The following is a 13712-nucleotide window of genomic DNA, read 5'->3' on the forward strand; positions in this document are numbered from 1 at the left end:
GAACGCTAGAGGCTACCGCCGGCAGGTCCATAACAGGGGCATTCTTTTAGATTTTTCTTTTATTAAAGGACTTGTCCGTGTCCTGTCTTTTTTTACACTACACTTTTTGTTTTTTGTTTTTTTGAATGTGTAGCGGTATCATGTACCCCATACTCATTCACGTGGGGGGGTGCCAGGATCTGGGGGCCCTCTTGTTAAAGGGGGCTTCCAGATTCTAAGTCCCCTGCCCGCAGACCCCCACAACCACCGGTCAGGGTTGTGAGGAAGATGTTCTTCTCCCCATCAACATGGCGACAAGGTGCTTTGGGGGGGAGCCCCCCTTGCCCCAAATCACCCCCCCATGTTGAGAGCATGTGGCCTGGTATGGTTTAGGAGGGGGGGGGGGGCACTCGCTCGCCCCCCCTTTCCTGACCTGCCGGGCTGCATGCTCGGATCAGGATCTGGTATGGATTTTGGGGGGGACCCCAAGCCATTTTTTCTTTTTTTATTCTGGCGTGGGGTTACCCCTTAAGATCCATACCAGACCTGAAGGGCTTGGTATGGATGGGAGGGGTATCCCACACCGTTTTTTATATTTTTTTTAATTGCAGACCTTTATTTTTAGAGTCAGCTGTCAAAATATATATTACCTAGACCTTCGAAATATGTAAAACCATTACAGAAATAATTATAAAGGATAAGAAACAAAAACAGAATCAATAGAACTAAGGAAATCAAATTAGAATACATAAAGATATGCCTAGCTACAAATAGTGCTGTTTGTTAAACACAGTAGACGCGATCGAGTGCCGTCTGTCAGAGGACTCCACACAGAGATTTACTATTAAACAATCTAACGTCTAAAAAGAAAGCGCCCACGGCAGACGGCTAAAATGTGTTCTGCAAATGAAGGAGGACCGAGGGCTGGGCCCACAGATTCAGAGGGTACACAATGCCACACACACACAGACATCGGTTCTTTTACAACAATTACGTTTACTGAACAGTTATAGTGAACAAGTAGTTGAGCATACATAAACAGAATGATAACAGCGTATATCCATACAGTAAGAATTATACTGTCTAACACTAACCCCGTACTTGCGGACTTTTCCCCAATGTCCAGAAAGCAGCCTGGCTGCGCCTGAATGTTCCTGAGCAAGATATAACGTTGGGGTGCACCCTATGTATTGCGCAATACTATTTGTAATCCAAAGGAAAGTGGAGAATGTCTCTTGTAGCTTTCTGGTATATCCAAAATGTCACTGAACACGTGTGGTGCGATGTGCTGCGGCCAAGCCACACTTACAGTTCCTTGGCAGGCTCCTGGTGCTTTCTCCTGATCCACTGGTCCACTCCAGAAGCGGACAATACAGTCACTTGTTTCCCGGTCTCGTCGCGGTGAATCTTCCCTAGGTGCCGTCGCCAGACTCCACTGTGAGCCATAAATCCTCTTCCAGGCGCCACACAGATTCTCCAGACATCCTCAGCATACACCAGCCAGACACAGACTCCCTGTCACTTCCTGCTCTTCCTGCATTTACAGTTCACTATGATCCTTCTAAGGGTTCTACTCAGCCCCTAAATTAGCATTAATTAAACTTTCTAAGGTAAAAAAGCATTAGTCTTGTCTTAGTAAACTTCAATGCAAAATCGATTCTTGTACTTTGCTGCCATCTACTGACCAAAGAGCATATTGCAGGCATATTACAGTTTAACATTGCACATCAGTATTTATCCATGCCTCACACCCTTACACAGATGCGCATTTATATCCATGCACAGACGCTGGAAAAGCGTCTAGTTCTTGACTGTCATAAATTCCTTTGAAAAACTATTTTTTACACATTTAAAAATTTTTTTAAAATGTAAGATATTGTGAAGTCCCGATATTTGTGAAAGCAAATTTCAATGTGAACATGCTCTACAGGCTCCAGAAACACAAAAATACTTAAAGCATATTTTTTAAACTCAAAGTTAGTTATAAATTTAGGCCAAAATGTATTCTGCTACATGTTTTTGGTAAAAAAAATCCCAATAAGTGTATATTGATTGCTTTTTGTGAAAGTTATAGCGTCTACAAACTATGGTATAGATACTGCAATTTATGACATTTTTTGCTATACAGCGCTGCGCTAGTTTAACGGACAATTGCGCGATCACGCAATACGGTACATAAATGAAATTTATGTCCTTTTTTTAACACAAATAGAGCATTCTTTTGGTAGTATTTGATCACATGTGCACTTTTTATTTTTGGCGCTATAACCAAAAAAGTATTGAAGAAAAAAATGTATTTTTGAAAAAAAATATTTTCTCATTTTGGTCATAAAAAATATCTAAAAAAACTAAAATTTCGTCATAAATTTAGGCCAAAATGTATTCTGCTACATGTTTTTGGTTAAAAAAATCCCAATAAGTGTATATTAATTGCTTTTTGTGAAAGTTACAGCGTCTACAAACTATGGTATAGATAATGGAATTTACACAGCTTTCACTTTCTGACTGCTTATCAGATTTCTTGAGGTGCTAAAATACCAGGATAGTACAAACACCCTCAAATGACCCCTTTTCGGAAATTAGACACCCTAAGCTATCTGCTGAGAGGCATATTGAGTCCATGGAAGATTTATTTTTTTCCACAAGTTTCTGGAAAATGACAAAAACTTTTTTTTTTTTTTACACAAAGTTGTCATTTAAATGATTTATTTCTCGCACAAGCCATGGGTATATGTGGAATTACACCCCAAAATACATTCTGCTACTTCTACTGAGTATGGGGATACCACATGTGTGAGACTTTTTGGGAGCCTAACCACATACAGGAGCCTGAAATCCAATGACCACTTTGAAAGCCTGAAAGGTGCGTAACTTCCTCATTTCACTTCCTCAATACCTATCACAGTTTCAAAGGCCCTGACATGCCAGGATAGCCCCAAACCCCCCCAAATGACCCCTTTCTGGAAAGTAGACACCCCAAGGAATTTAAAAAGAGGCATAGTGAGTATTTTGCAGATCTCATTTTTTCTCACAAGGTTTTGAAATATAAAAAAAATAGAAAAAATAAGTTTTTGTTTTTTTTCTTCATCTTCCAAAACCTTGTGGCAACAAATGAGATCTGCAAAGTACTTACCGTGCTTTTTATCAAATTCCTTGGGGCGTCTACTTTTCAAAAAGGGCTAATTTGGGGGGGTTAGGTGCTATCTTGTCACTTCAGGGCCTCCGAAACTGTGATAGGTAGTCTGGAAGTGTAATGAGGAAATAAAGCCCTTTAAAAGCCTGAAGTTGCTTATTGGATTTTGGGGTCCTGTACTTGGCTAGACTGCCAAAAAGTCTCTCACATGTGGTACCCCATACTCAGAAGTAGCAAACTGTATTTTGTGGAGATAGTTTGGGGCGACTACTTTCCAAAAAGGGGTCTTTTTGGGGGGTGGGGGCATTTTTTGCCCAGCATTAGAAGTTTATGCCACACATCATTCACTCTTCTAACCACCTGAAGACCAATAATCCTAAATAAAAAGGTATGCGCTAATAACAAACTTATACAAAAGTGTATATCATAATTCAAAAAACAGTGTTTTAAATAAATAATTATAGTGTCCAAACATAAATACCGCCCCTTGATGACGTCGGTGTGACGAAACCGGTTGGGCGTAGCCTACTTGATGTGGACGTTAGAGAGCCTTGCTGTTCTGTGCTGTATGGGAGAGATCCGCGGTGAGCGGTAACTGTATCTCAACCCTTTTTTGCGATTGAAGCTGGTGTCTGTTGGACACCTTGTTTGTTAGTTTCCTTATACCGTTTTTATTAAAGAGATAAATGAAAAAAACGTATTGCACCATTATGTTCTCTTTTTTGTCCCTGAGTGTACTGCATGCTCTCATGGAGGTATGAGAAAGAGTGGAGAAGTTCATCATAAGAGCTTGGGCTGCAAAGTTGTTTGTCTGTGATTATTATTATCTGGAAGTATCTGAAACATCACCATATCTATTTGGACATCGGGTTCATTGCTCCCAGAACACAAGCGCTGTTGCTGGTTTATAATCTGACCAGCCATTAGCTCTGGTGAGTTCATTTAATCTCCTTTGGTGGTGGATTTTTCACAATTGATTCAAGTCACTGAAGATATATATATATTTTTTGGACACTAATTTATGTTTGGACACTATAATTATTTATTTAAAACACTGTTTTTTGAATTATGATATACACTTTTGTATAAGTTTGTTATTAGCGCATACCTTTTTATTTAGGATTATTGTTGCCAAAATTTATTTTGGGTGGGATATGCTGCTGACATTTTGATGTTTTTTGTAAGTGGCGCTTTTTTCTTTTTTAATTTGGCACCTGAAGACCAAGCCTTTTTGTTCACATGAAAAAAATCTGTATTTTTTGCTAGGAAATTAATTTAAACCCCCAAACATTATATATTTTTTTTTAAAGCAGACACCCTAGTGAATAAAATGGTGGGTACTAAAATTTTTTATGGCACATAGTACTCGCGCAGCGATTTTTCAAAAGCAATTTTTTTTAAAAAAAATACTTTTTTTACTTTTAATGTACAAAAACACAATATATTGGCCAATTATTTGGTAAAATATAAAGGATAATGGTATGCCGAGTAAATAGATACCAAACATGACATGCTTTAAAACTGCGCATGCCCCGTTCAATGGCGACAAACTGCAAACATTTTTAATATCCATGGGCAGCGCTTTAAAAGCCACCATTTTAGATTTACAGAGGAGGTCTAGTGTTAGAATTACTGCCCTTGATCTGACGTTCACGGCAATACCTCACATGCATGGTGCAACCGCTGTTTACATAACGGCACAGGGTCAAGGCTTGTGCACACAGGTGTGCGCGCATGGGAGGGGCAATTTTTTTTTTTTTTTTTTTTTAGTTATTTTGATTTTTTTAAAATTATTTTTACATTGTACCTTTCATTTTTTTTATCACTTTTAGTGCTATTACAGGGGATGCAAATAACCCCTATAACTTCAATGGGCATTGTCATATTCTTTTTTGAGAACTCTGGGGTCTATCAGACTCTAGATATCTCCTCTGCCCTTACATTATCTAATCAAACCAAAATCTGTGTGATCAGATGCTTTCCCAATTTACAAATGACGCTGTTTATATCCTGCGAAACTGAAGTGATGAAATGCTTGTAGCTTCCAAATTCTTAGACTAAAGAGATGATTGGCACCATTCTGGTCTCCAATCAGCTCTATGGTCAGCTGGGAGAAACACCGGCTGCATTCTCAGGTTCCCCTGATGGCACAGACTGCCCGAGAAGGCCGCGGGGGAGGGGGGACATCATCTCCCACTGCTTGTAAAAGCAATCTTGCAGCTAATTAGCCACTAAGATTGCTTTTACATGAAAGCCAATCACCGGCTGAAAAAAACGATACCAGGATGATGCCTGCAGCTGTAGGCATCATCCTGGTATAACCATTCAAATCCAGTGATGTACCAGTACATCGCTGGTCCTTGTTGGGTGTATATGCTATGTTCCTTTTTTTTTTTGTATGCAGCCAGTGGACTGAATGAAAAAATGAGAAGAAATCTCTGCCAGAAAAAGTGTGTGGTATGCCCACCATTAGAATATACCGCCCTGCATCCACCCACTTCTAATGGTGGGCACACACTAGGTCACACTTTGCCACAAGTGCCAGTTCCAAGATTGAATAAATGTCTAAATAGTGGCACGCTTGAATAAAAAGTGTCCAAGTATAAGTGGTACCCCATATGGAGAAATGATGACACCAAGTCCCAAACTATCTTGCCACTGCTCCCCATGTAGTCTGGGCATCCGGGCGGGCTCCACGTGACTATCTTTTCCCTCGTAAATCCGAAACTTATAAGTATAGCCTGTTGTCCTCTCACAGGTCTTCTACATCTTGACCCCATATCTGGCACGCTTGCTGGGGAGAAATTGTTTGAATGCAAGGCGGCCAGAAAAATTAATAAGGGACTCCTCAACGCAGATGTTTTGCTGGGGAGTATAGATATCTGCAAATTTTAGGTTAAGGTGATTTGCGAGGGGCGGAATTTTGTGGAGCCGGTCAAATTCAGGGTTACCCCGAGGATGACAGAGTGTATTGTTGCTGAAATGCATAAAACACATTATACTCTCATATCTAAGCCTGGCCATGGCAGCAGAGAACACAGGCATATGATGAATCGGGTCTGCGGACCAATAAAACCACAATTCATTTCTTTTAGTAATGCCCATGTTGAGGGTTAGGCCCCAAAAAAATGTAAATTTGAAAACCATAATGAGTTTCCATGCGAATGGTCTGGCAAGGTTTGAATTTGGGTTGGCGGCGATACTGGTACTCGCCAGTTCACCAAAAGGTAGCGCGCCACTAGTACTGGCACTCTGCTGCATATGAGAGTCATCAAAATTTACCGGCAAGTGCTAACAGAGATCAGGCCTGATTCTGCGAACACTGCGGTTTTGTGTGCAATGTATCAAGTGTCAGTGACCTACTGACACTGCACTTGCTGGGGGAGAAGGGGGGGGTAAGCGTAGGGGCTAAATGCAGGTGTTGGCAGGTGCCGGGGGCTGATCCCGCTAACGCTGCGTTTTTGGGGATGCTATACTAATGTGAACGCTGGTATAGTGCTGACCTGATCAAAGATATTGACCCGTTCAGACACTATACTAGCAATGGAGGTTTATTGTGCATGAGCGTGCTCCTGGCAATCAAGGGGTTAAATGTGATGACTGGTGTACTGACGGGCAATCTGACGCTATCTGGGAGCGCAAATCACGTATATATATATATATATGTGTGATTTTGAGTACCCATGCCGCCCTGTAGCAGTATTTCTGCTGTAGGGTGGTCAGGAAGCGGTTACAGAAGAGGTTTGTGTTACGGCGCTGCGTTACTTTAACTGACAATTGCGCGGTCATGCAACACTGCACCCAAATTAAATTTACATCCTTTTTTTCCCACAAATTTAGCTTTCTTTCGGTGGTATTTGATCGCCTGTGCGTTTTTAATTTTTTGCGCTATAAAAAAAAAGGCTGACAATTTTGAGAAAAAAAAAACATATTTTGGACTTTTTGCTATAAAACATGTCCAGTAAAAAAAATTAAAAAATCTAATTTTGTCACAAATTTCATCCAAAATGCATTCTGCGACATGTCTCTGCTAAAAAAAAATCCCAATACGTGTAAATTAATTGGTTTACATGAAAGTTATAGCGTTTACAAATAGCAGGAAAGATACTGGGTTTTTTAAATTTTTTTTATCCTAATAATGGCGGCAATCAGCGACATATGGCGGCGATGAGCGATTTATGGCAGGACTGCGGCGGACATTTTGATACTGGGGGGGGAACTGACTTGGGGTCACTGACATCCCTAGTGACACCAATACAGTGATCAGTGAAAAAAAACCCACTGACACTGTACTAATGTCACTGGGGAGGAAGGGGTTAACATTTTTAGTGTTAACTGTGTGAGGGGAGTGTTTTACCAGGGGGCGGGGGGGGGGGGGGTGCTGGATGGGGACAGGCTGATCGAGAGAGAAACTCTTCTCTCCCTCTTCAGCTTGTCAGGGGCTGACAGGCAACTGTCAGCGATCACCGCTAATCGCGGGGAAACGGCCGGTAATGACCAGCGGAGACCCGCTGCTGACACCTGCGGGACAGGTAGGGCGGGCGCGCGCCCCCTACCTGTTTTGCAAAACCACGTTTTAAAACGTGGTTTTGCGCAGCTGTGCCGACCTGCAAATGTACTAATGCAGTGGCTGGGGCTGAAGAAGTTAAAGGATTTTGAAAGCAACCATATCCCACTTTACCAGATATGTTGCCTTGCCCTTTTTAAAGTGTAATAAAGTCTTCCTGATTGTTTAAGAAAAAAAAAGTGCTCCGTGTAGCTTTAAGTCATAATGTACTTGTATGCACTGCATGCTTTTACATTATTACAAACCTACCCTTAATGGAGCTCTCCAGCGCTGCACTTTCATAGCTCTCCCCGGTCTCCAGGACTTTCGTCTTCTCTTGGTCTTCCGAGTTTTGTATCTTCGGCTGTTTGAACGGCCGAGCTGAAGTGACGTCACTCCCATGCATGCGGACAGGAGTCACATCACAGATAGCGGACTGTAAACTTGGTCTGAGCCGTGCATATGTGGTTTATATCACATTACCTGCTGACAGGAGGGGGGGGGGACATTTATGACACAAGAGAATCTTCTGTTATACAATCCCTCTCTGTCAGCGGGTTTTATGATTCTGGACTTTACTACCACTTTAACCTTCCGGTCAGAGGCGGCATAGAATTGATTGAAGCCAAATGCCAACTTAGTATGATACAAAGCACAGAAAGAATCAGCCTGTACTCTTCCTGTGAGGTACACTAGAGTCACGATACTTACCCTGACATCTAGTAATAGTTGTCGGCACACACCAGGTACACAATAAAAACCAACTTCTGTTGGAAAACTGATAAAACACTGCAAGGCATTTTGTATTTTGTGCCCTTTCCTGAAACTCTACAATCAATATGACTTGCCAGATCCAGGATCAAGACACATTATATAAAATAGCTGGGCTTGGCTGAGTCTACCCTAGATTGACTTCCCCACTCCTATTTACCCCAGACTGACCCCTCCACTGCCACTATACCCCAGACTTATTCCTTGACCTCCCTCTACCCCAGACTGATCCCTCCACCCCCCCCCATCTACCCCAGACTGACCCCCACCCCAAACTATCGCAGACTGAACCCCCAACCCCATTTACCTCAGACTTACACCCTCCTTATCTACCCCTGACAGACCCCCCCACCACCCTCTATCACAGTGTGATCCCACTGAGCCCCTACCCTCATCTACCCCAGACTGACCCCCCTCCACCCCCACAGAACTCTTAAGCACCCTTTACCCCTGACTGACCCTCCCCCACCCCCATCTACCGCAGACTGGACCCCTACCCCCCACCTACCCCTGACTTACCCCACCCACACAAATCTAACCCAGACTCATCCCCCTCCTAACCCAGACTCATCCCCTCCACCCCCATTTACCCAGACTGACCCTCTCTGCCCCACCTACCCCAGAATGACCCCCTCAACCCCCACTTTACTCCAGACTGACCCCCCACCTATCTCAGACAGAACTCTTAACCACCCTCTACCCCAGACTGACCCTCTCTACCCCAGACTAACTCCCTCCACCTCTGTCTAACCCAGACTGACTCCCTCCACCCAATCTACCCCAGCCTGACCCCCTCAACCCCCACTTTACTCCAGACTGACCCCCCACCTATCTCAGACAGAACTCTTAACCACCCTCTACCCCAGACTGACCCTCCCCTACCCACCACAGACTGGAACCCTCCCCCCTATCTACCCCACCCACACAAATCTAACCCAGACTCATCCCCCACCTACCCCAGATTGTCCCCCTCTACCCCCATTTACCCAGACTGACCCTCTCCACCGTCACTATACCCTAGACTGATTCCTTCACCTCTCTCTACCCCAAACGGATCTCTCCACCCCTATTTACCCTAGACTTACCCCCCCACCCCAATCTACCCCAGATTAACCCCCCCACCCCCATCTACCTCATACTGACCCCCCCACCCCCATCTACCTCAGACTTGTACCCCCATCCTTATCTACCCCTGACAGACCCCCCTTCCACAGTGTGATACCACTAACCCCCACCCCCATTTATCCCAGACATCTATCCCCATCCCCATTTTACCCAGAATGACTCACCTACCCTAAACTTACCCCACCCATCTCATCCCCAGACTGACCCACCCCCATTTACCCGAGGCTAACCCCCTCCCAGACCCCCATCTACCCCAGGCAGACCTACCCCCCAGACCGCCATGTACCGCAGACTTACCACCCACAACCTTCTAGCACTGTCTCGGTCTGAAATGCCTTGCAGTGACTTATGTTTTCCATAAGCTACAACCTGGTGTGTATGGCTTTATTTCATCTTCATCATGGCTCGCCATTCGTCACTGACAAAGGAAAAGCCATTAAAAAGCTTTTGTTCCTCAGCTGTAATAGGTTCATAAGGTTCTTCTTCTTCGTCCATGTCATTCATTAGGTCTTCCAGCTTTATCGTCTGTCTTGTCATGTCTCTGAAGCCCTGTAAAAGAGAAAGCAATGAGACCCACTATTCAATGAAATGCCTCTATGACTTATGGGAACAATTTCCCCCTGTATGTAACCAAGTTCATAGGGCTGTGAGATATTAGATATCAGTCACCACTATGCATAAGAAAGGATATGGATTTTCCAATATTAGAATTGTGCAAACTCACTTCCACTCTATCCAAAACTAAAAAAAAAGGTTTGCCTTTTAGTTTTACTAAGGTGTAATTCCAGGCTATATATATACTTTTTGTTTTCAGGCCATTCACATAATCTGGCTCCCCTGTGTCAGCCAGCGGTGGCTGCAGGGGAGAGGAGTGAGCACAACAAAGGTTGTGTCATATAAGCCTATGTGTGATGTCACCACTTCCAGGCATTCCAGCCATTGTCAGAGCTCTTTCCTCTCCTTTGTATCCACTGCTGGCTGACACAAAGAAGTCGGATCACCTGACCTGACTGGAAAAGCCTGAAAATAGGCAAGTATGTACATCTTTTTTTTTTACATAGGTTAGTCAACATAGATATTAGGGGGAGTAGACATTTTTATGATTAGTTAGGTTTTTAGCCTGGAAGTCTACTTGAAGCACAATGATACTTTGTCTCACAAACTTCATTTTTTCTGAACACACAGACACACACACACAGACACCTCAAAGTCTTTACTTACCTTCCGACGTATGAAAAAAGGAGGGCGTGCCTCCCCCGCTTCCAGTTCCTTCCAGTTTATGCCATTAAAAAATGGGTGATCTTGTATGTTGGCAACATGTTCTTTGCGCTGTTGTGGATCTTTGCACATGAGCTGTAGGCGAAAAAACAGAAAAACATAAGATGATTGTTATGGCACAGAATTGCTAAAAAGTCTATTTATAAAGACCTGAGACTTCCACTCTCCACACATCACAAGAAATACTCCCCACGGTGCTGGCAATTTATGTCCTAGCAATAAAAAGCAGAACGTAATGAGGAGTCTGTGATGGGTTCTCTGCATAATGCTGCAAAGAATGCTTGGTCTCATAGATGGAGAGTGATGTCACATGATGTTTCAAGGTCATGTGACAGGTTTTTGCCACCACCTTGCACACTTTTTTTTTTACAATCAGCATGAATGTGCTTCACTTTTTTCAGAGTCCCAAAGCAAATCAAGTTCAAATCACATTCATAAAGCACACTGGCTCCTTGGCTGAGCCTATAAGTGTACTTTCCCTGTCCCGCTGGGACTGTGTCACTACGTACCTTTTCCAGAAAATCCTTGAAGTTGGGGTCAGTGGGGTGCCGGAAGAATGGCACACCATCTATTATTGTTCTCGGATCACAGGCAATGCCACGGAAGGGATAATCTTTAAGGGCAGCTCTAAATAGTAAAACCCCCAACGCAAAGTAATCCGCAGCTCCATCATATGGCTTTTCGGAAAGCATCTGTGGGAAAATCGGAGAGAGAGAGAAATTAGGATCATATTGACAAAGCAGACTGGAAAGCAGAAGCATCATTTTGAACAAGGCTCCACCCAGACATTTCATTTTTAAATGTATAACTTCGTTATTTTAGCAGCATCCGACCTCTATGTATAACACAGACAAACGAGCCTTTGCACACCATCCAGTTTCACTGTCTGTACACACAGAGCTACAAGGAATATTCGCTGCCCCTTGCCAAATTGACAAGAGTGATTTTTATCCTGACAGATTCTTATTAAGAAGACTGAATGAGAATCGCATTAAAGAGAATCTGTCACCATGGAATAAACCTGTCCTAGCTGAAACTTCTTTTCAGTGCTGAAGGCTGTGATTGTTCAACCTCCAAAAGTGATGCTAGCTCCTGGGCAGGCCACAACATCAGGGCAGGCCACATATAGGGACTTGCCAGCTATGGAACTAGCACTGCTGCTGGGAGTCAGTGGCTTTCTTTAGTGCCAGATGAGACCCTCAGCTGAGACTGGTAAAGACCAAGCTGATAGATTATCTTTGTTCTAGTCAATAATTGTGTATATGTATATGTATATAGGTTCTCTATCATCTAGGCCTAATCTGGTGGATATTTGCTCATTATGTTCTATTTAATTCAGGCTTAATTTGGTCTACAATGTCTCTGTGTATACAGATTTTCTTTAAAGTTGGACAGGCCCAGTCTGGTCTTTTATTGCCATGTGTATACAGGCTTCTACAGGATTATTATGCTAGACAATTGCCCTGGGCACATTGGAAAAGTCAATTAATGTTCTTTTACTCACCTCTGGGGATGCATGAAGCGAGTGTCCACGGTCTTCTGTCACCATGTTGGATCCAAACACGTTGGTTGCTGACACACCGTAGTCGGCAATTTTTACATGACCGGTGCCATCTACAAGAATGTTATCAATCTTCAGGTCTCTGTAGAGAAAAAAGAAAAAAAAAAAAAAAGTCAGATTTGCATTTCAGACAATTTTCCCCCTTTAACCCATATATCCCAATATTACTGATCCATAGAAGGATCAACAATCACAAAGCTCCATTTTCTAGCACTGCCCATACACATTACGATCCGATCCAGGAATCCATTAGTTTGTTTGATGACCTAACTGCAGTAAATGAGCTGTACTGGAAGATGAACGGGTAAGTGTACGCTCACCATTGTCCTTTCCACAAACTGGCTTTGATAGCAGTTTTGTTGTTGAGGTGGAGGGAGGGGAGCAGCGAATTGTAAAATGATTTAAGAATGTATTAAAGTAATTACCTGTGCACTACTCCTCTGGAATGCAGGTGCTTCAGACCACACAGGAGCTCCGCGGACAGAATTCTGATCATGGAGAGGTCAGCTGGCTTCAAGTTGTTTGCTATGCCCAAGGTTTCAAATGCGTCATACACATCTCCTCCTCTCAGATAGTCCATAACATAGAATAGGTAATCCTGGGGAAAGGAATATAGACAGGTTAGTGAATTAATTTTAGTTAAAAGGTCCAAATGAAAATAACATGTTATATTTTTCTACCAAAACACACTGCATGACATCTATCCATCCCATGTAGGCTATCTTCACTCCATGTACAGCTGTAGGTGACACCATTATATAATTTGTTATAGCATCTCGCTTTCAGGCAGTTGCTGTAACTACTGGATGGTTCCCTGAATAAAGCATACATGTACTAAACTTATAAGCATTGTACATTTCTTGGTAGCTTGTTTCTGGTGTCTTCTACATCTGCTTAATCTCATCATTATCAGCTTAATCTATTATTATCATCAAGCAATGTTTGTGCTCCTATATGTTACATTTATATATATACGCTATTCATACGATAATTCTGTCTTTTTAACTTTTCCAAAATTAGACTTACCTCTGTCTGAAAGGCAGCATAGGCATGGCTGCAGAAAGGACTGCCCTCTGCCATCTCCAGGGCTTGGCGTTCATTGAGGACTGTGTCTGGGTTGTCATCAATTGGATTCCTCTTGTGGACCATCTTCACGGCCACCAGTCTTCCGCTGTCACGGTGTGTTGCCAGCACCACCTGTAGGAGAGAAACAGTTAGTACATCATTTTTTCCATGTGCTCTATATATAACATCATTGCTGGACCTTCCTCATGTTCAATGCTTAATTATCTTTCTTTTCCCCCTTCTTCTGACCTGTT

The 13712-nt window shown here is 42.9% G+C and overlaps 1 protein-coding gene across 1 annotated transcript in view; it reads right to left on the reverse strand.

Annotated features, from left to right (window-relative positions):
- Positions 1–9824: 9824 nt before the first annotated feature.
- Positions 9825–13712, reverse strand: part of LOC149437660 (protein kinase C delta type-like) — a 66799-nt gene continuing 62911 nt past the window's right edge. The window contains exons 4-9 of the mRNA XM_089660792.1: positions 13420–13590; positions 12819–12991; positions 12337–12475; positions 11342–11524; positions 10776–10907; positions 9825–10103 (exon numbers count right to left, since the gene is read on the reverse strand). Coding sequence (XP_089516918.1) covers positions 9939–10103; positions 10776–10907; positions 11342–11524; positions 12337–12475; positions 12819–12991; positions 13420–13542 — 915 coding nt within the window. The 5' untranslated portion in view covers positions 13543–13590 and the 3' untranslated portion in view covers positions 9825–9938. The remainder of the gene's footprint in view (positions 10104–10775; positions 10908–11341; positions 11525–12336; positions 12476–12818; positions 12992–13419; positions 13591–13712) is intronic.

Source organism: Staurois parvus, unplaced genomic scaffold, assembly GCF_062004578.1.
Source record: "Staurois parvus isolate SC_StPar_1 unplaced genomic scaffold, SC_StPar_1.0 ptg001274c, whole genome shotgun sequence".
NCBI lineage: Eukaryota > Metazoa > Chordata > Amphibia > Anura > Ranidae > Staurois > Staurois parvus.